Source organism: Armigeres subalbatus, chromosome 2 (assembly GCF_024139115.2).
Source record: "Armigeres subalbatus isolate Guangzhou_Male chromosome 2, GZ_Asu_2, whole genome shotgun sequence".
Classification (NCBI taxonomy): Eukaryota; Metazoa; Arthropoda; class Insecta; order Diptera; family Culicidae; genus Armigeres; species Armigeres subalbatus.
Window position 1 is genome coordinate 423,513,523 of NC_085140.1, and position 27,393 is coordinate 423,540,915.

The 27,393-nt window shown below is 40.6% G+C and overlaps 8 protein-coding genes across 8 annotated transcripts; 4 read left to right on the forward strand and 4 right to left on the reverse strand.

Moving 5' to 3' along the window:
• Window positions 1–2,259: 2,259 nt before the first annotated feature.
• Window positions 2,260–3,008, forward strand: LOC134217820 (uncharacterized). Its single transcript, XM_062696637.1, has 2 exons — window positions 2,260–2,310; window positions 2,375–3,008. The coding sequence occupies exons 1-2, from the start codon at window positions 2,305–2,307 to the stop codon at window positions 2,858–2,860; spliced, it is 492 nt and encodes a 163-aa protein (XP_062552621.1). The 5' UTR covers window positions 2,260–2,304; the 3' UTR covers window positions 2,861–3,008.
• Window positions 3,009–4,995: 1,987 nt separating this feature from the next.
• LOC134217821 (shematrin-like protein 2) lies at window positions 4,996–5,868 on the reverse strand. Its single transcript, XM_062696638.1, has 2 exons — window positions 5,742–5,868; window positions 4,996–5,675 (listed from the first exon to the last, which is right to left on the reverse strand). Exons 1-2 carry the CDS (start codon window positions 5,745–5,747, stop codon window positions 5,175–5,177), a joined length of 507 nt encoding a protein of 168 aa, XP_062552622.1. The 5' UTR covers window positions 5,748–5,868; the 3' UTR covers window positions 4,996–5,174.
• A 567-nt stretch (window positions 5,869–6,435) lies between these two features.
• On the forward strand, window positions 6,436–7,180 carry LOC134217822 (shematrin-like protein 2). Its single transcript, XM_062696639.1, has 2 exons — window positions 6,436–6,514; window positions 6,579–7,180. The coding sequence occupies exons 1-2, from the start codon at window positions 6,509–6,511 to the stop codon at window positions 7,080–7,082; spliced, it is 510 nt and encodes a 169-aa protein (XP_062552623.1). The 5' UTR covers window positions 6,436–6,508; the 3' UTR covers window positions 7,083–7,180.
• A 3,362-nt stretch (window positions 7,181–10,542) lies between these two features.
• Window positions 10,543–11,276, reverse strand: LOC134217823 (shematrin-like protein 2). The gene is made up of 2 exons (XM_062696640.1): window positions 11,213–11,276; window positions 10,543–11,148 (listed from the first exon to the last, which is right to left on the reverse strand). The coding sequence occupies exons 1-2, from the start codon at window positions 11,216–11,218 to the stop codon at window positions 10,645–10,647; spliced, it is 510 nt and encodes a 169-aa protein (XP_062552624.1). The 5' UTR covers window positions 11,219–11,276; the 3' UTR covers window positions 10,543–10,644.
• Window positions 11,277–11,936: 660 nt separating this feature from the next.
• LOC134217824 (uncharacterized) lies at window positions 11,937–12,628 on the forward strand. The gene is made up of 2 exons (XM_062696642.1): window positions 11,937–11,980; window positions 12,047–12,628. Exons 1-2 carry the CDS (start codon window positions 11,975–11,977, stop codon window positions 12,545–12,547), a joined length of 507 nt encoding a protein of 168 aa, XP_062552626.1. The 5' UTR covers window positions 11,937–11,974; the 3' UTR covers window positions 12,548–12,628.
• Window positions 12,629–17,113: 4,485 nt separating this feature from the next.
• On the reverse strand, window positions 17,114–17,973 carry LOC134210324 (shematrin-like protein 2). The gene is made up of 3 exons (XM_062686373.1): window positions 17,956–17,973; window positions 17,741–17,824; window positions 17,114–17,648 (listed from the first exon to the last, which is right to left on the reverse strand). Exons 1-3 carry the CDS (start codon window positions 17,971–17,973, stop codon window positions 17,196–17,198), a joined length of 555 nt encoding a protein of 184 aa, XP_062542357.1. The 3' UTR covers window positions 17,114–17,195.
• A 5,063-nt stretch (window positions 17,974–23,036) lies between these two features.
• Window positions 23,037–23,647, reverse strand: LOC134217825 (cuticle protein 64-like). Its single transcript, XM_062696643.1, has 2 exons — window positions 23,586–23,647; window positions 23,037–23,529 (listed from the first exon to the last, which is right to left on the reverse strand). Exons 1-2 carry the CDS (start codon window positions 23,589–23,591, stop codon window positions 23,092–23,094), a joined length of 444 nt encoding a protein of 147 aa, XP_062552627.1. The 5' UTR covers window positions 23,592–23,647; the 3' UTR covers window positions 23,037–23,091.
• A 379-nt stretch (window positions 23,648–24,026) lies between these two features.
• Window positions 24,027–24,537, forward strand: LOC134217826 (glycine-rich protein-like). Its single transcript, XM_062696644.1, has 2 exons — window positions 24,027–24,082; window positions 24,145–24,537. Exons 1-2 carry the CDS (start codon window positions 24,077–24,079, stop codon window positions 24,490–24,492), a joined length of 354 nt encoding a protein of 117 aa, XP_062552628.1. The 5' UTR covers window positions 24,027–24,076; the 3' UTR covers window positions 24,493–24,537.
• Window positions 24,538–27,393: the final 2,856 nt, after the last annotated feature.

Here is a 27,393-nt window from a genome sequence, read left to right on the forward strand (position 1 = left end):
AAAAAAATTAACATTAATTTTTGAAAACAGCTTTATGATTTTGTTCTGCGGCGCAGCCAAAAATTTACGTACGAGACTGTATGGTTTTAGTCTAAATTTGTTTCGATATTCCGCGGAATTCCGTTAAATTTCGTTTTAAGCTAGTTTTTTTCAGGCGAATTTTTTGTAATTTTACGAAACGAAACGAAATCAAGAAATTTGATTTCGCCATGCTCAAATTCCGCGAAATTCCGCGGAATTTCGTTTCGAACCACCTGAAACGAAATTTTTCGAAATACCGCATATGCTTAGAAACAATCATAGACTGTATGAAAAATCTCCCGGAGAAGCACCTGTTATCATTATCTGCTAAAAACCTAAAGAAAAGTCGATTAATGGAAAATACAAAACGACATAGATAGATTTAGTCCACTTTCTTTGTTAAGAGATGAGCCAGCCAAGGGCTGTAAATCTCTCCAATAGTGACGCAAAAAAACACTTTCTATGTATGATCTATGTAAAATCAATGAAAAAACGGGACAAATTGAGTATTTTTTAGATTACAACGGGACAGCACAAAAAGGTCTAAAAAACGGGACTGTCCCGTTAAATACGGTACATATGGTCAGCCTAAGCAAAATGCAGTCATGTAATTACTGTTGTGATGTTGGTTTTTCATTTTTCACTCAAATGAATGTTATAATGGATTTTATGCAACCCATTTGAGTTGCATATTGATCTAAATGCATCTAAAGGCGCCCATTTCAATGATATGGAGAAGTAGGCCGTTTTATGACTCAAACACGAACTGTCAACCAAGTATTATGATCAAGAATTGCAAAAATGTAATTTTCGGTGAGATTTAATTTTCAGGGGGTCTGGGTCATTTGGCATAACGCCATTTGTTCGTCTACATTTATTTTTATTTATTTATTCAGACTAAGACCGAAGTGGCCTGTGCGGTATATAAAAGTCTTCTCCATTCGACTCGGTCCATGGCTACACGTCGCCAACCACGCAGTCTACGGAGGGTCCGTAAGTCATCTTCCACCTGATCGATCCACCTTGCCCGCTACGCACCTCGCCTTCTTGTGCCTGTCGGATCGTTGTACACCTATATATGTAGACGAGGAATCAGAAGGAATAATTTTTGGCTGTTACGCCTTTTTCAAATGTTGGTCTAGATATATTAAAATTGCAACATATAGGTAATCATTAAATTTTATTGTCCATTCAACATATAATCAACGTAGTCATTAATTTCTCCTATTAGTCCTATTCATGCAACCACCAATTTTCAACCTCCAACGGGAACATCAGCCACATGAACCGATCCAGGAGTGGCAGCTACTTGCTTAGACACAGGAATAGCAGTGGGCAGATATCCACCTTGTAGACCTGTCCAGTCATTAACTCCTGCACCGTATGTTCCCCATGGCAGCCCATATAGTAGCGCCTTTCCCCAATTGGCATGTACTACGGTGTTGTGACCAAGATAGGCATTAGACCAGGCACCATCATTGGGGTAACCGTACACACCATGAACTCCAGCGTTCCAGCTATTCCATCCATTATTTCCAGGAGTTCCATTCGTTGTTCCATCCGTTCTTCCAGCCATTAGTCCAGTCATTGTTCCATCCATTATTGTAGGCGTAAGGTCACGCAGCAAGGGAGTCCTTATCATGAGAGAGTAAATGTGTAAAACTTATTTTAAATGGATCATTACAGGTAATCGCATTGAACCTATTCAGTGGCGTAGCCACGGGGGTGGTTTTGGGTATAAAACCCCCCCCAAAGACAAAATTTTTGAAAGAAAATTTTTTTTTCGAAAAAAAAAATGTTAAAAAACCCCCCCCCCTCCCCCGGACCAATTTTCTGGCTACGCCACTGAACCTATTATAGTAGCTCCACCAAGGGAATGATTATTCAATACGCTATAATATTTTAAAATACAATTTTCAACTTACTTAGGATTACTTACATAATATTTTTTTTCATAAACTGGGATGATTTTCATTGGAACATTATTGTAGGTTTCCTGGCAGTTATTTATCCGCCAATATGTAAGTATGTCAATATAGCATCAAACACAAAAAATGAATTTTAACTCTATGTGTCTTCGCCTCATTGTGACACGGTTGACTGATTCGATAGTAATATAAACCACCATCTCACATCAATAATATACTTCCTTAGGAGCAAAAAACGAATGAACAATCGATTCCATTTTGCTAGATATTGTATAAATTGCGAAGAAAAACCGTTGTTGGTATCATTCCACTCGAAACCCAATAACCATACCTTACAATCCTCTTATAACCCAAAATGAAGGTACATTTATACAAATCGCTTTTCACAAAGATAAATTCCATCTTGAAATTTTATTTATTCACAGCTTTTCATCGCATTACTGGTCCTGGCTGTAGTGGCTGCTGAAGCAGGTTACGCACCGGCTGCTGTCCCCGTCAGCACCTCAGTCTGGCCTCCGTATGGAGTATATGGAAAGGGTTCCCTGGCTGCGTGGCCTTACGCCTACAATGGATGGAACAACAATGGCTGGACTAATGGCTGGACCAATAGCTGGAACAACGGATGGAACAGCTGGAGCGCTGGTGCTCATGGTGTGTACGGTTACCCCAATGCTGGTGCGTGGTCTAACGCGTATCTTGGTCACAACACCGTAGTGCAGGCCAACCTGGGAAAGGCGCTCCCATATGGGCTGCCATGGGGAACATACGGTGCAGAAGTTAATGGCTGGACTGGCCTGCACGGTGGATATTTGGCTAGTACTGTTCCAGTGTCTAAACAGGTAGCTGCCACTCCTGGATCAGTTTATGTTGCAGCCGTTCCCGTCGGAGGTGGAAAAGTAGTGGTTGCTTGAGCACGAGATGTAATGATTTAACCTGGGTTTAACTTTGGCTATGCTTTGAATGCAAAATAAATGACGATTTGCAGTTGAAATGTTAAACATAAAATATGTGTTAATTTTTTTCCATGTTCTGTATATTTGTATATTTGGTGATATTTCAACTGATCATTGTTGATCTTATTAAATAACTTAACCTATTATTACATCGTTACAACCGCTAATCTATATATATAAAAATGAAATGGTCTGTGTTCGTATCCGCATAACTCGAAAACGGCTGGATGGATTTTCTTCATTCCTTTAGCAGATATATTCGTTATCGTTTCCGACGGGTTTATATGATATTTCCTCAAGCAAAAGTCAAGGGTAAGATTGATTAAATCGTGAAAAACTAAAATTAAGATTCATATGGATATTTCGCATGGGCAGTTCACAACGCGCATTTTCGCCTACTATGCAGGACAACGTCTGCCGGGTCGACTAGTCTAATATAAAAGACATCCAACATTTAGTTGATACTGCGGTTCTTCTTCTTCTTCTTCTTCAGTGGCTCTACATTCTAACTGAAACTTGGCCTGCTTTTCAACTTAGTATTCTATTAGCATTTCCTCAGTTATTAATTGACAACTTTTCTATGCCCGCCATTGCATGAGTGAGTATGTATCCTGTGGGGCAGGTATAAAGAATATGCTTGGCCAGGGTTTCCCACCCGAAAACATCCTAGACCGGACCGAGAATCGAACTCGCCATCTCCGGGTTGGCAATTCTACGCCTTTGCTTGCAAGGCCAACAAGGAGACCCATGATAATTTTCGCGGTGTTTATTACTATTTCATTCAATTCCACCACTTTGTAATCTATACAGATTCGTATTTCGACCTCATTTGTAAGGCTGTCTTCCGTGTCTGGTATTTGACTCGAGAGTTAAGTACGAGACACCGAAGATGGCCTTACTGTTGAGGTCGAAATATGTCTCTGTTACGATTACAACGTGGAGGAATTAAATGGGATAATACCAAACTCGTCTTATGACAGGTAAAGACAATCCACAAAAAAAGCTTAATAATTTTGCCAAGTTGCTAGTTGGTCAACCCCAGGGGCTTTGTTGTTTTTAGCCGAGCAATCTGCTCCTGGAATCCCTGGAGATCCGCAGCTAGCAAACATATGTCCAGTGCGCGTACTTCCATATTCTTCACCATACTGCCATCGTTGTCTGCAACATTCAGGTGTTTTTCCTAGTGCTGCCGCGACCTCTGGAGCACCCCACCTAACACATAACTGTGGCACGTGGTTCTTGCGCGAAAGGTTCAACTTCTCATATATTTGTGTGTTATTATCTGTTTTGTTGTTCCGTCTTTCACGGTCTAGATCTTTTGGCAGACGCTTTTTCCTCTGAAAAATCAAGTCTTGTCTGTTCCACGCTCGTTTACATAGTCTTGAGCTAATCTACCGTTTTGTAATCAACCAATATTAAGCCGTGGAATTTGACGTGTGGCGTAGACCGTTTAGAATTTTGAGTGCAGGCATACTGCATCGAGGTAGTGGTTCAATATTCGTATTGCGGTAAGTGCAGACGTTCGTGATGTCGATGTGAACGTGGTCGATTTGGTTTTCTGTTTCCCACACACACACATTGGCTTCGGGTCATCAGGGCGCCGGCGAACCGGAAGCCTTCTGCTAACCGGAATCGTCGGACCGACTTCGGCACTGGATCAACCAACCTGCTGAAGAAAGAAGAAGGAAGTGCTTTGGGTATGTAGGGCAACGCCAGTACGGACGTCATCCACCACCGGAACTGTCGGACCACCTCTGCAACCCGAAGACGAAGTCGGCGCAATGCAAAAAAGCGTCCCCTGCGATAGCCACCGGTAGTCGAGGCACCATCAGCGCGAAAGTTTCCTTCGCCGGAACTGGTGGCCCACCCTCGATGCCAGGGGGAGTCAGGAGGATTCGAGTTAGGAAGTTTGTGGCACGACCGACGAGGGATCGAGACGACGCAGCAGTGGATCTCAGCAAACCAGTTGGCGAACAAGCCCAGCCACCCCCCCCCCCCTGACGTCGCTGCATTCCGCGGTCGCGGGGGGATCCAGGCAAGAAGGATAAGGGACCCGGTTTTATCCGGGAGGCGCATTTTTAGCAGGTCGGGAGGAGCCCAGCCCTGACCACCTTCGAGCATAGTGTGGATGCTCAGGTGTGGATGTCAGGTGAACAGAATTTGTTTTTTTTTCGTATTTTTTGTTGGAATACATACGTATTAATGGATAAAATCTCATTTCGGCCAAAAATGCCACATATGCAGTTTCTCAAACAAACGGTTCATCTCATATTCAAGCAACAACCAGTTTTTCTCCTCCAACGGGAACGGCTGCAACATGAACTGATCCGGGAGTGGCAGCTACCTGTTTAGACACTGGAACAGCACTAGTCAAATAGCCACCGTGCAGACCAGTCCAGCCATTAACTCCTGCACCGTAGGTTCCCCAGGGCAGACCATATGGGAGCGCCTTTCCCAGGTTGGCCTGCACTACGGTGTTGTGACCAAGATACGCATTAGACCAGGCACCAGCATTTGGGTAACCGTACGCGCCATGGAATCCATCGTTCCAGCTGTTCAATCCATTGTTCCAGGAATTCCATCCGTTATTCCAGGAGTTCCATCCGTTGTTCCAGCCATTGTTCCATCCATTGTAGGCGTATGGCCACGCAGCGAGGGATCCCTTTCCGTACACTCCGTATGATGGCCAGACTGAGGTGCTGACGGGGACAACAGCCGGTGCGTAACCTGCTTCAGCAGCCACCACAGCCAGGGCCAGTAATGCGATGAAGAACTGCGGATAAATAAAATTTAATCATGGAATGTATCCTTATGAAAAGCGATTTATGAATAAATGTACCTTCATTTTGGGTTTTAAGAGAATTGTAACGTATGTCTGTTGGGTTATGAGTAGAATGATACCAACAATGGTTTTACTTCGCAATTTATACAATATCTCGCAAAAGGGGATCGAACGCTCGATTCGATTTTTGATCCTCAGAAAGTATGTATTTCATTGTGTATGAATGCGAGATTGTTTTATATCACACTCAAATCAGTCAACCGTGAGACTATGAGGTAAAGATACACATAGTTTAAATTCAATTTTCGAGTTTGATGCTATATTGGTATATTGTTTAAATTTTGATCAGGCTATAATAGCTAGCAAACCTTATGCTTATCGAAACTGCTTATAATCCTTCTTCGTCAGTTCGGAATTTTTCAGATAAATAAAAATAAAGAACAAAAATGCCATTATTCGAGGGTAGTTATCCACTCAATAACAGATACGATTGAAAATGTAAAGAATCATCTCAGAAATGAGAGCTTTTGAGAAAATCTAAAGGAACTATCGTTCCGTTAGTTAAGGTGCAATGGTATGCGATTTCGCGCCATAATCCATTCAATCTATGTTTCACACTTTTACTCTCTAACGGTTGACTGGTTCAACTCAAATTGAATTAATACGCACTTGAAATCGATTTAATTTGAGTTAATAAACGCTTGGACATTCCGTTCTTTTTCACGACATTTGGTATAAATGGTAGAACTGACATCGATTTGGTCATCAGTTACCAACTAAACTATCTTTAGAACGTTTATTCCACTTATTGCAGTAACAAAAAAATGAAGGTTCGTTCTTTCAAACATCATTGTCTGAACACGCTAATAATGATTGAATTACATTTGTTTACAGATTTTCATCACATTACTCGCCCTTGCTGTGGTGGCTGCTGAGGCAGGATACGCACCGACTGCTGTGCCCGTCAGCACCTCGGTTTGGCCTCCTTATGGAGTATATGGAAAGGGTTCCCTCGCTGCGTGGCCATACGCCTACAATGGATGGAATAATGGCTGGAACAATGGCTGGAAGAACGGATGGAACAACGAATGGAACTCCTGGAATAATGGATGGAACAGCTGGAACGCTGGAGCTCATGGTGTGTACGGTTACCCCAATGCTGGTGCCTGGTCTAATGCCTATCTTGGTCACAACACCGTAGTGCAGGCCAATTGGGGAAAGGCACTACCATATGGGCTGCCATGGGGAACGTACGGCGCTGGAGTTAATGGCTGGACTGGTCTTCACGGTGGATATCTGCCCACTGCTGTTCCTGTGTCTAAGCAGGTAGCTGCCACTCCTGGATCGGTTCATGTGGCTGCTGTTCCCGTCGGAGGTGGAAAATTGGTAATTGCATGAATAAGCAAAATAATTAGGCACATTCGTCAGGACCACAGCTCAGATTTTATGCTAAATGGACAATAAATGATGCTATTTTGCAATTTTCAAATATTTAACAGCCAATGATTCATTTCATCGAAATATGGAACTTTTATTTCTTCAAAACACATTTGAAAGGGTTATTAAAAAGGGGAATAAATGACATTTGGAAAACCTGTGCGTTAAGTATAACAAAACATAAAATTTTGTTTTTAGATACAGTCAATAATTTCCATTCCGGATGGATAATAATAATATTGTACTAATGAAATTCATTGCAACAATATTTATTAGGGGAAAATGGGTAAAACCGACACCTTAAGCATTTTTACAGTTCCCCAATCTATGAAGCAATTTTCCGGTCTAGAAACTTCATACAAGCATACTTAGGCTCTTCATGCATCAGTCCATGAGGTCTCAGGACACAATTTTTTGATATAATTTGATTTATGATGAAAACGCGAACAGTCCATCTTCCAGTCCAACCAGCTGGGGTGCGGGTAAGATCGACAACACATGAGAGTAAAACCGACACATCAAGTCGTTATGGAATCGAACATCAGAACAATTCTAAATGATGTGATATCATAATTGAAAATGTTTAACAACATTCATTTTGATATTTGTGTATGAAATTCATGTTTAGAGGCCACTCATAAACGTTGGTTGAACAAAATTTATATATTCAAAATTAACATCAAATACCTTATTATATTTAGTTTCTTTAATGGGTCGGGTGAAAAATATATAGAGTATAAGAATGTTAGTAACAAATTTACTAACTACTGTAAGCTTATACACCGAAAATTTTACATAACTCATCTGCTCAATGGTGATCACTGCTAATTGTCTGTTTATTATGACTCAAACACGTCTCCGCCAGTTACAAAATGACTAGAAATACAAGAAATCAAATATTTATTCAAAGTGGGTCAAAATTCTGTTCGATAATCGCATGAAATCTGAGATTTGAAGTGGTGTCGGTTTTACCCGCAGTGTCGGTTTTCTATATTGCAGATTTATAGCGATTGTATGTTCCAAAAAGAATGTGTTTAACGTTAAAACTCATAAGTTATACTCGTTTGATAAACCACCTCATTTTTAATGTTTTATGGAATTTAATCCAAACCTGAACCTAATTGACGTCAGCAACCAAGTAATATTTCCAATAATGTTATGGAAATGCTAATATCATCTTCCAATCATAGACGTACATGTTCATGATAAAATTAGAGGTGAAAGTATCGATTTGATATTTTATTTGAAGAATGTTTTGTAGAAGTGGATTTCAAAGCGAAGGGCAATATTTGTGGTGGTCAGGACCGGATTTAGCCGGAAGGGGGCCCCGGGGCCGACAGCTTGTGGGGGCCCCAAAATGTACAAAAAAGGTTGGTTTTGGTACATAAGATTTGTGGGGGCCCGGGGCCACGGCCCCCCCGGCCCCCCCATAAATCCGGCCCTGGTGGTGGTATTAATCTCACGACCTTTCTTCTGCCAAACTACCATATGAAGAGGGAGGGGAGAGTATCAGCACAGAGAACAGATATGGATCCTCGATCAAAATTTCCTGGAAAGCGTGTGTAAAGATTCAAACTGCGCCTCAGCGCCGCCAACGTAGGCTGCCCGACATACAAACTCAATCTTACCAAGCGATGGCGTTGGCTTACACTACATAAACAAGATGGTGCTACAACCTAGGGGCAATTCGGAATGAACACTAGCGTTAAAAAGTAAAACTCGGAAAAATTTCACCATATTTATCAGCACACTAGCACTGTGCAACGGAGGCATAACGACATACTTCTATACGACAAATAAGTTTCAAGTCAATAATTAATGTGCCATCAGCAAGAAGCTGAGTTCTTTGGAAAAGCTGACCTAATATCAATCAAATAATCACAGATGTTGATGTTAGTTCTGTACCTGGTCACTTGTCACAACTTCTTGTACTTGCCGGGTCGGAAGTGAACAACATCTTTGCAGGGTTGTTGTCCGTTATTATTGCACTATGCCCTATCCATCGTGTCCTTCCAGCTTTAGCAACTTTCTGGATGCTGGGTTCGCCATAGAGCTTGGCCGTCTTCTAGCACACCGCCAAAGATGGTCCTCTGCACTCGTCTCTCGAATACTCCGAGTGCTTGCAATTCCTCCTCGAGCATTGTCCAAGTCTTATATCCGTGGAGAACTACCGGTCTTATCAGCGTTTTGTACATGACACATTTGGTGCGGTGGTGAATTATTTTGACCGCAGTTTCTTCTGGAGCCCGTAGTATGCCCGACTTCCACGCGTGATACGCCTTCATACTACACAACTAATATCAGTATCAGACGTTAGCAAGGATCTAAGCCTAAGCCTCCGCCTATCGTAAAAATGCTCCAAAGCAGGCTCTTTCACGCTCATTTCCGGAAACTTGCATGTACTTTGTCTTCGACACATTCGCCACCAGTCTAACTTTTATAACTTCACGTTTCAGGCGGGTGTACACTGTACAGTTCTGCCACCTTTGGAAATGTTCGGCCGACAATGTCCATGTCATCGGCGAAACAAACAAATTGACTGGATCTGTTGATAATCTCACCCCGGCTGTTACACCCGGCTCTCCTCATGACACCTCCTAGCGCAATATTAGACGTCAATAGATAATTTGTGGTAATATCTTCTTCTTCTTCTTCTTATTTGCATTACGTCCCCACACTGGGACAGAGCCGCCTCGCAGCTTAGTGTTCATTAAGCACTTCCACAGTTATTAACTGCGAGGTTTCTAAGCCAGTTTACCATTTTTGCATTCGTATATCATGAGGCTAACACGATGATACTTTTATGCCCAGGGAAGTCGAAACAATTTCCAATCCGAAAATTGCCTAGACCGGCACCGGGAATCTTTTTTTTTTAATCTTTATTAAGGTGTTTTTTTAATCTACAGACTAAGTTCAACATCGGGGTAGGCACCGGGAATCGAACCCAACCACCCTCAGCATGGTCTTGCTTTGTAGCCGCGCGTCTTACCGCACGGCTAAGGAGGGCCCCTTGTGGTAATATAAGCCATCCAAATTGTACTTGAATTCCAACGTTGCAATGTACAGACCATTCACTACCTTTTTTGTTTCACAATGTATGGATATGTATTTAATTACATATATACCAGCGTCTCCTGGACCAACCATCATCGTAAAATAGTAATGGGATATTTTGGGTCAACAAAACCGTTCTTGAGTTCAGTACTTGAGTACCGCAAGACAGTTTTGATGTATTTTGGGTCATCCAAATTGCCCTTGAATCTCTCAAGTCCTGAACTGAAGGACAGTTTGGATGACCCGAATATTCCAGAGCTATCTTTCAATCAGGTTTTCCAAATGTCACTTAATCCCCTTTTTAATAACCCTTTCAAATGTGTTTTGAAGAAATAAAAGTTCCATATTTCGATGAAATGAATCATTGGCTGTTAAATATTTGAAAATTGCAAAATAGCATCATTTATTGTCCATTTAGCATAAAATCTGAGCTGTGGTCCTGACGAATGTGCCTAATTATTTTGCTTATTCATGCAATTACCAATTTTCCACCTCCGACGGGAACAGCAGCCACATGAACCGATCCAGGAGTGGCAGCTACCTGCTTAGACACAGGAACAGCACTAGTCAAATAGCCACCGTGAAGACCAGTCCAGCCATTAACTCCAGCGCCGTACGTTCCCCATGGCAGACCATATGGGAGCGCCTTTCCCAGGTTGGCCTGCACTACGGTGTTGTGACCAAGATACGCATTAGACCAGGCACCAGCATTTGGGTAACCGTACGCGCCATGAACTCCATCGTTCCAGCTGTTCCATCCATTATTCCAGGAGTTCCATTCGTTGTTCCATCCGTTCTTCCAGCCATTGGTCCAGCCATTATTCCATCCATTGTAGGCGTATGGCCACGCAGCGAGGGAACCTTTTCCGTATACTCCATAAGGAGGCCAAACCGAGGTGCTGACGGGCACGGCAGTCGGTGCGTAACCTGCCTCAGCAGCCACCACAGCAAGGGCCAGTAATGCGATGAAAATCTGTAAACAAATGTAATTTAATCATGATTAGCGTGTTCAGATAATAATGTTCGAATGAACGAACCTTCATTTTTTGTTACTGCAGTAAATGGAATTACGATCCAAAGACAGTTTAGTTGCAGACTGATGATCAAATCGATGCCAGTTCTACTATTTATATCAAATATCGTAAAATAGAACGGAATGTCCAAGCATTTGTAAACCCAAAGTAAATCGATTCTAAGTGCGTATTAATTCAATTTGAGTTGAACCAGTCAACCGTGAGAGAGTAAAAGTGTGAAACATAGATTGAATGGATTATGGCGCGAAATCGTATACCACAGCACCTCAAATCACGGAACGATAATTCCTTTAGATTTTCTCAAAAGCTCTCATGTCTGAGATGATTCTTTACATTTTCAATCGTATCTGTTATTAAGTAGACAACTACCCTCGAATAATGGCATTTTTGTTCTTTATTTCTAATTTTCTTAAAAATTCTGATTTGACGAAGGATTATGAGCAGTTTTGATAAGCATTAGGTTTGCTAACAATCAAAGCCTGATTAAAATTTAAACAATATACCAATATAGCATCAAACTCGAAAATTGAATTTAAACTCTGATTATCTTCACCTCATAGTCTCACGGTTGACTGATTTGAGTGTGATATAAAACAATCTCGCATTCATACACAATGAAATACATACTTCCTGAGGATCAAAAATCGAATCGAGCGTTCGATCCCCTTTTGCGAGATATTGTATAAATTGCGAAGTAAAACCATTGATGGTATCATTCCACTTGTAACCCAACAACCATACCTTACAATCCTCTTAAAACCCAAAATGAAGGTACATTTATTCATAAATCGCTTTTCATAAGGACACATTCCATGATTAAATTTTATTTATCCACAGTTCTTCATCGCATTACTGGCCCTGGCTGTGGTGGCTGCTGAAGCAGGTTACGCACCGGCTGCTGTCCCCGTCAGCACCTCAGTCTGGCCATCATACGGAGTGTACGGAAAGGGTTCCCTCGCTGCGTGGCCAAACGCCTACAATGGATGGAACAATGGCTGGAACAACGGATGGAACTCCTGGAATAACGGATGGAATTCCTGGAACAATGGTTGGAACAGCTGGAACGATGGAGTTCATGGCGCGTACGGTTACCCAAATGCCGGTGCCTGGTCGAACGCCTACCTTGGTCACAATACCGTAGTGCAGGCCAACCTGGGAAAGGCGCTCCCATATGGGCTGCCATGGGGAACCTACGGCGCTGGAGTTAATGGCTGGACTGGTCTGCACGGTGGCTATTTGACTAGTGCTGTTCCAGTGTCTAAACAGGTAGCTGCCACTCCAGGATCAGTTCATGTTGCAGCCGTTCCCGTCGGAGGAGAAAAACTGGTTGTTGCTTGAATATGAGACGTTAATGGGGTCACCTACGATCAACTTTGGCTATGCTTTTAATGAAAAATAAATGAAGAATTGTGTTGTAAACGTTAAACGTATGATAGTTGTTTCTTTTGTTTTAAAAACAAGTTTCAAAACTAATCAGTCGTGCTTGCGGAACACTCGGATTTAATCCTTGGAAACCATATTGGATAATCTAGAAAACTAGTTTGGATTCTCGGTCAGTTCAAATGGGTACCCACTTGCAAGTTGACTAATGGTCAATAATTTATCTAGTCCAGCAGGCAGGCATTGCGGATCCGCAATTCTTTAGTATGATTTTCTACCGTGATATCATAAATTAATTGCATATTGTTTGGCAATTTGGCCGTACGAAAATACAATTGATTAATTTGTAGTATCAAGTGACGGTCTTTCTGTCGTCCCTGGTCGCCTGAGCATATTGCGACTCTATCGAAGAACGATCACACACATCAAATGGTTAAACCGACCCGGTGACAAGCGCGGTGTCATCATCATCAATAGACATAGACCGCTGTCATCATTGAAACGCGTATGAAAAAAAAATTATAGCCCAGGACATCCTGGCTACGATCTGGCGATGGGCTAAACAATAGGATGTCAGTAGCCTGGGTTTAACCAGCAAGTAGTTAGTATAACGGTGAGCGATTGATTCATATACCATGGACCCCCGATAATTTGAACGGTACCTCATTCAAATTATCGGGGTTCATTTTTAATTTGAACTTCTGGTTACTCTATTTACATCAGAAAAACTGGTTTCTGGCTGCTCTCTTTGCTGGTTTGTTTTGACTCTGCGTTCCGTTTCACAATGTTCCATTTTTCTTTTCTCGATTCCACGTGCTAAATGACGTTTGAACCATTTTTAATTTGAACGATGTTCAAACGAACGGGGTTCAAATTAAAAAGTGTTCAGATTAAAAACGGTCATATTACCGGGGGTCCACGGTACTATACAATTCGACCAGCAAGTTGTTGGGGGTCCTCAGTGTGTGGAGTTCTATATAATAAACAAATGTGCTTGCTTGGCTGTAGATATTATCAATTCAGTAGAAAACCGAATTAACCGCCAGCGAAGTTGGATTTCCATACGTTAAATCTAATTTCGGAGGGGGTGCGCTGTATAGCGCATCACCAAATGAAAACAGCGCACCACTTCCGAAGTAAAATTTAGCGTACAGATTGTGAGAAAAATACAACTTCGCTAAATCGCCCATTTCAATTTTCTACTGAATTGATAATATACAAGAGTAAAGCACATGCGACGATCAAGACGATCCGGAAGATACTTAATTGCAAAAAAGAGCTATCTGCGGTGAAGGTTGATACTCGGATTCTGATGGCTTACCGCTAAGTGGATCATTAAGTGGTCTTGTTGCGTAGGGATTATTACGCCCATCTAGAGAGTAGGAGGTTGAGGGTTCGAGTTCCTTCAAGAAACGTGGATTTTTTTCGCAAAATTAATATCAATTTGTTCATTACGAAAATATACGCTGTGCATATACGCACACAGTTAAGATAAGGAAGTGGAACGCCCATGTCGACGACACACGCTAGCGTGGGCGGACTGTCTATAATATGACATAGGGGTGATCGGGGCAATATGGGCCACCTAAGGAAATCATTCTAAAAAGCACCAATATACTCAATAAATCAATTTCCGAATGCAGTAGGCTTACGCTTAGGAATGCTCCCTTCCATATTAGGTCGATAAATGATAACATAATTACTTTATTAACTATTTAAAAACATGTTCAAAAACCAATACATTTTCATGTGTCTCCCATGTATACGGGGCAATATGGGCCACCATAAGGGGCAGTATGAGCCACCCATCTGTAACATTGGTTTTTATTGTAAAAAGTGCCGTAATGAATAAATTTTATTTTTCTTTTATTTTTTTGAAAATAGTACGACCTGGCCAATTTTCAATAGGAAACAATGGGAAAGGATTCTGCGTCGAATGCAATTTGTTGCGAGCAAATCGGTTGAGGATAAGTGCCCGAAAAATGAGTGACATTTTTTACGCGATTTTTACGTATAAATTTGTATTTTGGCCATAACTTCCGATCCCATAGTCCGACCTGGCCAATTTTCAATAGGAAACAATGGGACGTCGAATGCAACTTGTGCGAGCAAATCGGTTAAGGATAAGTGCCCGGAAAATGAGTGACATTTTTTACGCGATTTTTACGTATGAATTTGTATTTTGGCCATAACTTCCGATCCCATAGTCCGACCTGGCCAATTTTCAATAGGAAACAATGGGAAAGGATTCTGCGTCGAATGCAGTTTGTTGCGAGCAAATCGGTTGAGGATAAGTGCCCGAAAAATGAGTGACATTTTTTACGCGATTTTTCCGTATAAATTTGTATTTTGACCATAAATTCCGATCCCATAGTCCGACCTGGCCAATTTTCAATACGAAACAATCGGAAAGGATTCTTTGTTGAATGCAACTTGTTGCGAGCAAATCGGTTTAGGATAAGTGCCCGAAAAATGAGTGACATTTTTTACGCGAATTTTACGTATAAATTTGTATTTTGGCCATAACTTCCGATCCCATAGTCCGACCTGGCCAATTTTCAATAGGAAACAATGGGAAAGGATTCTGCGTCGAGTGCAATTTGTTGCGAGCAAATCGGTTAAGGATAAGTGCCCGAAAAATTAGTGACATTTTTTGCGTCGTTTTGTGCGCACACACACACACACACATACACACACACACACACACACACACACAGACATCACCTCAATTCGTCGAACTGAGTCGATTGGTATATAACACTATGGGTCTCCGGGCCTTCTATAAAAAGTTTGTTTTTGGAGCGATCATATAGTCTTTACCGTATACTTAGTATACGAGAAAGGCAAAAAGTAATTTGTGTCTCAATGGACAACAAAACTAAAATATGTATTACCGGAACGATGGAAGTCTCGTCTACGTTATAAATTCTGTAATCCGGTATATTCTTCAAACGGATGGTATCTTCTAACAAATCGAAGAATTTTCCCACAGCTACACGGTTAAATCCTTGTGCTCTAGCTGCCGAAGTTGCTTCCGGTGACCTTAGTGAAATTTGTGGGTGGCGCTTGCGAAATCCACTTAACCAATCGTTTCCAGCAAGCTTAGAGGATTTGTTGAATGGATGATTTATACCGTTTTTCTCGGCTAAATCGAAGGCCAGTTTTCGTATTTCTTTAATTGTTATTCCATAGAAACTTTGTTCTATGAACAGGATATACCTCAACAGTTCCGATTCCTGCTCCGCCGTAAACACGCATGAAAACGCACCAAGGTGACGGATCTGCGGCGGATGAACACCATCTATATAGCGGAGCAAAGTTGCTCTTGGAATACGATAAACGACTGCAGCACGCCGAATTGATAAGCCACTTTTTACCACTTCAACGGCCCGGTTCAGGTTGTCCTGTGACCATTTCTTCCGTTCCGATCGCCTTTTGTAACACCGCACCATGATGATAAGACAAACCTTGTTGATGTTTTTAATTTTTGACAACTTAAATTTGAGGTTAGATTACGAAATAAGACTGCTCGAAGCAGTATGTCCATACTGCCCCATACAGAACAGAAGTGAAAAAATCTTGTTTTAATGTAAATTTAGTTTATTATGATCTCAATTACGTGCACAAAATGTCCAGCGATAGTGTGAACATCCATTACTATGTAAGTTTTATCCGAATTGCCGGTTGTTATTCTTCAAAAGCTTATTTTGGAATCTCAAATCTTATAACAATTTTCCGTTATTGGCCGAAGTTCACTAATTCTGGATTATTTTCCTTTCTCAATCGAATTTTGATAAGGTTTTCACAGTAGGATAACTTTGAAACATTCTTTTAAAGGTCCTATGGCAAATAATTAAAAAAATAATGCTATAAAGGCCAAATTAAGGGTGGCTCATATTGCCCCGTATGTTCATATTGCCCCTACTGCCCCTACATCAATACTGATGCTCCATCACTGCTAGATATTCAATCGGCCATCCAAAGCATTAAATCGGACAAAGCCCCAGAGGTAGATCACATATCAACTATTGCATCATTTATTTCGTAATATTTGGGACACCAGATGTTTCCGGGCAACTGGATGCAGAGTATCTTAGTGAATGTGCCCTAAATGTGACCTGACTGTATGCGATAACTGGCGACGCATTATATTGCTTTGTAACCTTCTCAAAGCCCTACGCAGTTATTCTAGCCCTAGGATCAGATCGATGCAACTCTCCGGCGGCAACAGGTCGGATTCCGTGCTGGTGGATCCTATGTGGCCCAGCACCACATTGTCACGCTTCGTATCATCCTGCAACAGGCCAACGAATTCCAAGTGGCCCTTTATTTTGGAGGAACAGGACCCACGAGTTAAAGGCTGAGGAAGCGCAATAACCTACTGTCCCCGAAAACTAATAAACTGCAACTCCTTCTAATCGAATCCTACACAGTGACTTGTTAATTTTGAAATGTAACGATTTTAGAACAAATAATATAAAGACGAATAGATGAATATAAATATAAAAGTAAAAACAAAAAATATTTCAATCCTAACACATCATTTATTGTTCATTAAAAGCAAATTTGAAATTAGGGGCCTCAATAACGTCACATATTCAAGCAATCACCAATTTTTCACTGCCACGGGAACGGCAGCCACATGAACTGATTGGGGAGCGACAGCCACCTGTTTAGTGGTCAAATATCCACCGTATCCACCAGCCCAGCCATCAACTCCAGTGCCGTATGTTCCCCATGGCAGCCCATATGGGACTGCCTTACCGATATTGGCCTCTACTACGGTGTTACGTCCAAGGTTTGACCAGGCAGCAGTCTTGGGGTAACCGTATACAACTTGAGCTCCATCGTTCCAGCTGCTCCATCCGTTGTTCCAGTCATTGTTCCATCCTTTGGCCCAGCCATTGTTCCATCCATTATAGGCGTACGGCCACGCAGCGGGGGAACCCTTTCCATATACTCCGTACGGGGGCCAAACTGAGGTGCTGACGGGCACAGCAGCCGGTGCGAAACCTGCTTCAGCAGCCACCACAGCAAGGGCCAGTAATGCGATGAAAGACTGTGGAAAAAAAATAAAACATAGAATTAAATTTTCAGAAAAGTGATCTTTGCATGAAAGTACCTTCGCTGGAGTTAATGGCTGGACTGGACTTCACGGTGGATATCTGCCCACTGCTGTTCCCGTGTCGAAGCAGGTGGCTGCCACTCCGGGATCGGTTCATGTAGCTGCTGTTGCTATTGGAGGTGAAAAGTTGGTGATAGCGTAAATGCAATGTCGATTTTGAAACATGAACAATGATAAAGAATGAAAGTAGTTGAACATTTTACATGAAGCTGGTTGTTTTTTATCCGAAATGTTTCATTACATCTGCACATATAAGCATGTTTATGGATAAACATGTTAACTTTCGATTGAAAATCGATTGGAATGCTAAGAAGATATATCTTTTAAAGTGAACCACTAAGTTTATATCATTGAATTTTTGTAGTGCACTCGTAGCCTTAATTCAGTGTATGTCTTCCTACTTCGTTGCTACTGTACTTGTCGTTAAAGACCTAGGAGTTGTTTTGGATGAAAAGTTTACCTACAGCCGACACTTCTCAAATACCATCGATAGAGCCAATCGCTAGCTTGGGTTCATGTTTAAAATCTCCAATGAGTTCCAAGATCCGTTGTGTTTCAAAGCACTGTACTGCTCTCTGGTACGCTCAATACTAGAGTTTGCATCTGCTGTTTGGAATCTTTACCAGGCTGTATGGAGTGAGCGGTTCGAATCTGTCCAAAGAAGATTCTTCAGATATGCTTTGCGTCACCTTCCATGGAATGACTCGTTGAACTTGCTTGTTTACGCTGATCGCTGTCGTCTACTCGGATTGGATATTCTAGCCAAGCAGAGGAATGTGGCTTCGTGTGTTTTTATTGCCAAGCTATTATCATCTGATTACGATGCTCCTGAGTTGCTGTCGAGGATCAGTTTATACACACCTGTCCGAATGCTTCGAGCACGAGCGCTGCTACACGAGGAACCACAAGCTAGGGGAAGGGGGGGCAATATGCCCTAGCTAAGCAAACACTGCTCTATTGTCTTATTTGTAACGCTATTCATGGGTTAAACAAGATAGCTAGTTGATGCCATTCAAATTTGTCAAAAATCTCAATCATATTGATAATATTCACATTTCAAAAAAGTGGTGATATTCTGTTGCCGGAAAACTCATGAGGCAAAACGCCTTTTAGCTGGCAGCTCCTAGGGAACAAAGTACCACGCGTCGCGAATCAGCATTCTAGTATGGATAGTCCGTGGAGACGCAAATACTTTGTAAGTTATTGCCACTAGGGCGTTTTGCCTCGCCAAAATGTTAGATGTTTCTTCAAAATGTGGAAATTTTCGGTTTTTCCGACCTTCCCATGCACTATTTTGAAACTTTCTTCCCCTATCCTACATAATTTTAGATCTAGTTTTGTTACGGACATCTTGAGGACGGTAAATATGAGGGAAACCACAAAAGGCGTTTTGCACCATGATCCATCGCTTCAAAGAAGTGTCCGATGAATTTAATTTCAACATCTCCACACCCAGATTCCGTTGCTGCTTGCTGGTCCGCCTTTAATGTTTTTATTGTTTGACCACCATTGGATTTAAGAATTTCGTGTCGACAACAGAGTCCGATGAATAAAATACAAATGTAAAGGTAAGGTGTGTCGCAAGCCATGTTTGGAATTTTCGCAAAAGAAATCCACCGGGACCAAATTCCGGATGCCCTAGGAGCATGTCAATTTGGCCAGGTTAAGCCATATCAATTCCCGGAGGTCACTTTCTAACTCCTGATCGCAAAATTATGACATATGATGTGTCGCAAGACATATTTTGAATTTCCTTTCCAATTTAACCATCACAGGATATTCATTCGTTATAGCCGGTTCCGGAAGGGCGAATAGTCCCTAGACTGGTTGGAAAAAGTTCCATTACGGGCAGAACATGTCCGATATACATCCCCGAGTTGACCAATCACAGTATTAGGTACTTTTAACAGCTTAGACTAAAGATTCAGTCGGCAATACCCACCAGTAATAAAACTACTCCAGTACAATCCAGAATAACTCCGGGACCAAGTGGCCAATCCTAGAAACCTATTCGGTTCTTCTGAGAAAAAAAATATACAAATCGGTTCAGAAACGCCAGAGATATCTCAATTTTTAAGTTAATTTTTATCGTATGCCGGATTCAAATTCCGAACATAACTCATATTCCGAACATTCGCGTTTATATTACAGTCGAACCTCCATGAGTCGATGTTCTATGTCTCGATATTGACTCATGGAGGCTAATTATGCCATATTAAAAAATATTTTCTCGGTTACTGTGATGGTTCCTTCAAACAGCTTTTCAAGAATTTTTTACTCCACATCTCGATATTTCCATGAGTCGATGGTCCCTTCAATATCAACTCATAGAGGTTTGACTGTAGTTTATTCGTGTAATTTTCTCCATATGATCTTGGATTCGTTTGTAATCTTCATCCTCAGTGCGGAAAACTGATAAAAGATTTAACCTTTTGTCTGTGCTCTGGGGTCAATATGACCCCAGGCCACTTTGAGTGGCTGCCATTTTTTTAGTTTTCGACCGATTCTCCTAATTTTTGGTAGTTTGGTAAAACTCGCCGAGATCTGTCTCCTAGGTGCAAATTCGCTTGAAAAATCTTGAAAATATGTGCTACAGTGTACTTTTTTCAAAAAACTTACGTTGTCTGTGCTCTGGGGTCAAATTGACCCCAAATTGGAATTGCTATAACTTTTTTAATGTTTGGCCAGTTTTGGATTTTTGGGGCTGTTCCGAAAGATAATTTAATCATCTTTCAGGCCGTTACCAATGATTGACTATAGGTAGGCGGGTATATCGCGGGGAGGGGTTTGATTTTTCATGCTTATTTTACTCATATCTGAAAATCCTACCCATTTTGAACTGCACCTTTTCAAAAAGGTTATGCAGGAAGGCGTGTGCTTTGACATGAGGCATTGATTAGTTTATAGCTTGGTCGCTAGGTGGCGGTATATTTGAATTCAATATTTTAGACTACTCAAGTAATTCCGATATATGGAATTTTCCTCATTGTAAATATTCTTATCGCATAAATTTGAAATTTGTAAAGATGGCGTCTTTAACAAAGTTCGTTTGGTGGGAATGGACTGTCATGTGACGAAATAAATAATTAGGAAATTTACAAATAGGCGGCGCTAGTGTACTTGCAATATTCTTGCATGTTTGAAATATTGCTTTAGCTTGAGATCCCTCATACCTACACCCAAGTTGTATTCGGCAGCATTGTTCAGGATGTCCAGGACTACAAAGCGGAGCTGAATATAATGAGCACTTCTTCCAAGATGCGGCGCTATTGAGCTGTTATATTTGAGTATATTGTTCCATGTGAGATCTGATGTATTTTGGTTTGTAGCATTTTTGGCAAATATGAATGTTGTGGTAGAGTTCATCAAAAGTTTTCTTTGTATTCAACCTGCTCCAGCGATGCTGCAAATAATAGAACATGTTCACAGAATATGTTTTAAGTCGTCCAAGAAAACCCTGGAATTAAGGCTTTTGGGTCTACATGCCTAACCAAAGATCAGCCAATTTGCCGCCTATTTATCAAAATCCCAATTATTACTTCCGTTACAAGACTGTCCATTCCCACTAGACAACCTTCGATCAAGACGCCATTTTAACAAATTTTAAATTTGTGCGATAAGGATATTTACACTGAGGAGAATTCTATAAATCGGAATATCTTGAGTAGTCTAAAATAATGAATTCAAATATGCCACCACCTAGCGGCCAAGTTCTAATATTATCAACGCCTCATGCCAAAGCACACGCCTTCCTGCATAACCTTTTCAAAAAAGGTGCAGTTCAAAACGGGTAGGATTTTCGGATATAAGTAAAACAATCATGAAAAATCACTCTTTTTGTACCCTTGTTCACCAAAACTCCTCCCCGCGATGTACCCTACATACTGCCTATAGAATATTACTGTCCTCTTTAATTTAGGTCGGACCTCCTAAGAGAAACGCACTTATTTAGTAAGTGGTCTCTATATTTATTTTCAGCTTTCTTTGTATTTTTATAAGCCAGAAAATATTTTCAATGTTCAAGAAGTATGAACATGCAGTTAAAAGTATAAAAAGTATATGAATTCTAATAAATTAAAATTTTATGATCTTAAATGGATTCATAACGTATTGCTTAGCTGAAGGTCAGCCAACCAAAGTTATTTTGCTAAAGCTTTAAATTTGAGAAAGAAAAACTTAGTGAACACAATAAGATGAGCTGCGGAGCAAACGAGGTATAGATCGAAGACGATTTGTGAACCCTTTTTTTTTTTTTTGTTCGGGTGAACCACTACGTCCATTTTATTGAACTTTTGTAGTATACCCGTGTCATTTATTTAGTGCATGTCTTTCTGCTCCATTTCTATTGAGAAGAAATGAAGAAGTCATTTTTTATTCAAATATTTCTCAAGCTTAATGTAAGGCCTCTTTAGATTAAGGTACCGCTATTTATACCCTTCGAAAAATGGCTTATACCAACTCTCAAAGGCGCGCCCCTCAATCAGTTTCGGCTCAACAATAAGTGGGATAATACTGATTTTGACCATGCATAGGTTCTGAAGCTCAAACATATTTTTGCTTCTTCTGATGAGTTCCGAATTCGTTTTTGCATAGAGATCTGATTTCATTGCGTTTGGCATTTCCAAATCTCACCTTTACACAGAGCTCTAATCAGTCAGAGGGTTCAGCAGATCCACCAAATTCGTATCCGCTTCTTTCCTAATTAATCAGCGCTCTGGAGCTTGGAGATTCATGTCGTCGGCTTCGAAAACCAGCCTAAGGTTGAGTTACGTTTTTACAATTTACTCCCTTGACTCCATCCAAAAGGAGCAAAAAATGGGTCATCTAAAAGCAAATTATAGTCGTTCTATACTCTTCCGACCATCACTCATAAGTATTAACAAGAATAGTAAGAACTAGAGCACAGTGTGGTAGATCTTACTCCGTAATACAACACGAAGAGTGTCTACCCAGCATTACAGGCTCCGTTAACTGCCTGGCTAATTGTTTCACCCCCAGGCCATTCATCCCCTCAGCACGGGTCGCCTGACACCTTGGGATTCGGGGTTAGGGACGTCATATTGTCAGCTTCAGTGTTGTAACGAGCCTGGCTATATGACCGGATTTACACCGTTACGCACTACTTCAGAGTATCCATATCCCAGCGTAACGGGAATTAGTGGATTTCGTGATTGGTGACGTGTAGGCAGGCATGGACCAAGAGGAATGGAAAAATATTTTATAGATGTGATAACGACACTTTGATAATAGTTTGAATAAATTAAATGAATGCACTATTTTTGAATTCTTCAAATAACATAATTAAAAGAGATAAATTCGTTTGTTCTCCAGCTTCGCAGAGCCGAACATATTTTATTTTTCAATCCTCATCATGTGTTTACAGCCAGTATTTATTATGTCCCAGTCCATATCCATAACCACCATAATTCCACAGATCATTGTTCGCCAGCTTAGCACCAACGGTTACTACTGGCGATGAGTATCCCCAGTTCTTGCCATATCCATATCCAGAGCCACCATAATTCCACAGTCCATTACCCACTACATTGGCACCAACAGCAACAACCGGTGAAGAGTATCCCCAGTTCTTGCCATAAGCAGGCCAGTTTCCATAACCATTCTGATAGGGATACTTTCCGTATGATACATCAGAGACCACAGCGAGCTCCTTGCCGTACAGCCCTCCGTATGTAGGCCAAACCGTGCTGGACTTCAGTGACCAAGGATTGGAATAGGTCACAACATCTTGAATGTATGGAGCTGGTGATGCATTGGCGCTGATGGCCATTGTCATTGCAATTACAGCAATAGCGAACTGAAAGCAACGAATATTAAATTAAATCCATACAGTAACAGATCTTAACATATTACCTTCATTGTAACGATTTGAATGTGGCTGATTTGATTTGTTCTGGTGGAGCACCTCTGGTTGACTGATGCAGAACTAATGTCAGAGTTCTGTTTTATAGAAAATAGTCGACGTACAAAAGGTGAAAAACGAAAATTTTCTTCGAATGATCGGTATGGACATAAGATTTTTGTTTATTTTTTCCAGAACATCTTTTTGTTGGAAAATGCAACACAAAGAATAAACGAGGCGTAGAACTATCAGCCATATAATTCGAACGTACCTCGCATGAGTGATCTTGAAAACGAAATGGTTACTAATTGAAACAAACAAAATCAGTCACTGTGTCTGTTGGCAATTCAATCGACGCCGGTTCTGGATGATACTTCCTATTTGGAATTTGTGATCAGACTCGATAAATCAGTATAAAAGTGGATGGACTCACATACTTGATATCAGTCAATTAACTAGTTTTGCTGACGTGTGACAAAACTCACAAACCTAAAAAACAGCAATGAAGGTAATCCAGAACACCAATGCAGCGTGTTAATATAAATAAAACAATATTTCCAATCTTTATAGGTCGTCAATGCTATCCTAGCTCTGGTTCTGGCCATCTGCGCCAATGCATCTCCTTCGCCATATGTGCAAGATGTCGTAACCTACTCCAACCCGTGGCCCCTGAAGACCAGCACGGTTTGGCCCGCATACGGTGGATTGTACGGTGGCAAGGTCGCTGTGGTCCCAGATGTTGCTTATGGAAAATACGCCTACCCGAACGTTTATGGAAGCTGGCCTGTGTATGGCAAGAACTGGGGATACTCCGCGCCAGTTGTCACTGTTGGTGCCAAAGTTGTGGACAATGGTCTGTGGAACTATGGCGGCTATGGACATGGATACGGACTGGGAAATAACAAGTATTGGTATTAAATATTATATGAAATCGATTGTCGAATAAACAAATAGTAACTTGTACGCTATATTCTTTACTCTTTGGAAGTATTAATTGATTTATGAAGGATTTCTGTGTTTTGTTTGTTTTTGTTTAGGTGAATTTTCAGATAAAATCAGATCTCCTATTAAAGGAGGATTAAATAATCATATTTAGCTGCAAAAATCTCTCGGATAAGGTCTCAATCATACAAGAAACCTCTGGAGAAAGGTATAAGGGTATATACGCGTAACCAAAGATAGTTCAAATGGTTTCAAAATTGTAACATGCTGTTTGCAGTCCTAAGAATAAAATGTGATCACAACATGTGTTCTGCGTTATCCAAGAGATCTCAGAAATAAGGCCTTAGAGTCTTCAAGCGTAACCAAAGGTCTATCGGCAGTTTTCAAAGGTGATAAATGCTCTTTTTGGTCTTAGGGAGAACACTGATTACTACATATGTTCTGTGCTATCCACGAAATCTCTAGGATAAGGCCTCAGTTATATAAGAAATCCCTGAAGAAAGGCCATACGCGGCCTGGAGAAAGGGTCTATACGCGTAACCGAAAGTGTTTCGATTTTTTGTCAAAAGTGGTGCATGCTTTTTGTGGTCCTTAGAATAGAATGCGATCACAACATATATTCTGCGTTATCCAAGAAATCTCTGGAGTCAGGCCCTAGGATCTACATCTACAAACGTTAGAATAGAATGTGACATTGCCATTTCTTGGATGAATCAGAAAAATATTCCCTGCACACATTCTGTTCCAAGTACCACGTAACGAAAATCTTCCATATTTGAAGCAAGCTGGTAGATCTTCAGGTACGAGTGTAAATTTTGAACTTTTGAACATCATGGATTTCTTGAACATCCTTGAACATATGATGAGATTACATACAATTGTAGCCCAGGAATGACGCGCAACATCTTTTAAATAACCGCTTGTTTCTTATAGATTGTATTGGATACTCTGAAAATCCACCAAGTCTCGTGAAAGTTACTTTTCAGGTTCAGAGACACACTAGGTTTCATTTTTGTTCCTTTGACGTTGCATCGCAAATGACTTCTTGGATAGTTATGGGTTGTTGCAAGTCAGAAACAAATCAAATAAGTTGCACAAATAGTTATTTGGTTAAAGGTATTGTGAAATACAAATAACTTTGTTGCTTACATATGTTGTGCCTTTGTAGGCAGATTCTACAAGAAAATTGTTGGTTTGCTGGTGTTTTTATTTTCATTGAACCCGCAAGATCTTGCGCTTTCTGTGTTACAAAACAGTTCCACATATGACGCATTGTGTCAAAACTAGACCTGTTCTTAGTCACACCACAGCTGCTGTAACTTACTGAGAAGCAAGTGGTGTGGCTTGGGAAATACTACAACAGGTCAATAGACCTTTGGCTTCGCGTGTATACCGTAACGCTTTTCTCCAGAGAATACTTGGATAATGCGGAACATGCGTTGTGATCACATTCTATTTCAAGGACCACAAACAATATGCATCATTTTCGAGACCATTTGATACACCTTTGGATACTCGTGTAGACCTTAAGGCCTTACCACAGACAAACAGACATAATACATGGAACATTAGGCTATTAAATTCATCGTCACGCGAACACTAACGGCATCTATTGTTTATTCTGACTTAGGCAAATCACGAACGAAATCACGGTTTCACTACTGAGCAAACGTCAATCTCGAACAAAATCGACGCACGCGCCTCAAGTAGTGGATTGACCAACTAATAAATATTTGAATTGGTCAGTAAATCACTGTACGATGAGATATTCTCGAGTGCTATGTCTGTTTGTCTGTGGCCTTACAGCAGAAAATTCTTGTATAACACAGACTATATGTTGAGTTCAAATTTCTTTTTAAAATCCACAAAGAGTACGCACTACTTCAGAAACTAGCCGGTACAGCTTTGGTAACGCGTATAAACCATAAGGTTCTCTAGGGAGTTCTAAACATTAAAACATTGGAATCCAGTGCAAATTAACTTTCCTTTTAAGGATTCAAAAGTGATTTAAAAGGACAAAAGATATGTGTATATTTATATATTATAGTTACAAAAAGAAGAAACACTAATAAACCAAAAAAGATAAATATGATATGTGTCAGATTAAAAAATCCTTAATTTTACCTTTGTAATATTCTTTTAAGTGGATTTTAAATGTGGTGCGGATCTGTTTCAAGTAAGTTGGAAGCGAGTTATATTTGAGCGGACCGAAATAAGATAATTTTGTTTGACCAAGATTCGTTCGAGCTCTAGATTGTAATAAATTCAGAAAAATATATTAAGCTCTTTTAGTGGAATGTATTCAACCGTCTAAGACGAATTAAGTACTGTCCATTTAATTCCACCAGTTAATTTTCGTTATCTTTGCAGATACGTATTTCGACCACAATGTGATTGTTTTCTTCAAGTCGAGTCAAGTACGAGACACTGAAGACGACCATACAGTTGTGGTCGAAATACGTATCTGCAAAGATAACGAAAATTAACTGGTGGAATTAAATGGACAGTACTTAATTCGTCTTAGACGGTTGTAATAAATTGTTGGCTTGTCTAGTAGCATGACCATGATTAACAATTCAAAATTGGTGAAGATTTTGATTTTTAAGTATATCATATAGGGGAAAATACCTATTCTTGGCAGTCTAAGACATTCGCCAAATTGAATGATAAAAATAATGAATAATTACATTAAAACACAGGTATAGTTCAACTGGTATACATTTGTATGCTCTTCCTTTGATGATTGGTGTTCACTTAATATAATATCTTTTACCACAAACTTAGTAAATTTAATATAAAGTAACAAGTCAAAGTTTCTTCTATTGGCATAGCAATTTCTATTATCAGCAATGATTTTGCTCCCTTCAGCAACTAGAC

Excerpts from the sequence above, each read along its gene's own strand:
- LOC134210324 (XM_062686373.1), bottom strand. Across the intron at positions 17,649-17,740 it reads GGGCAGATATCCACCGTGAA|TCTTTCATCGCATTACTGGC; the intron begins GTCCAGTCCAGC and ends TTTTTTCCACAG.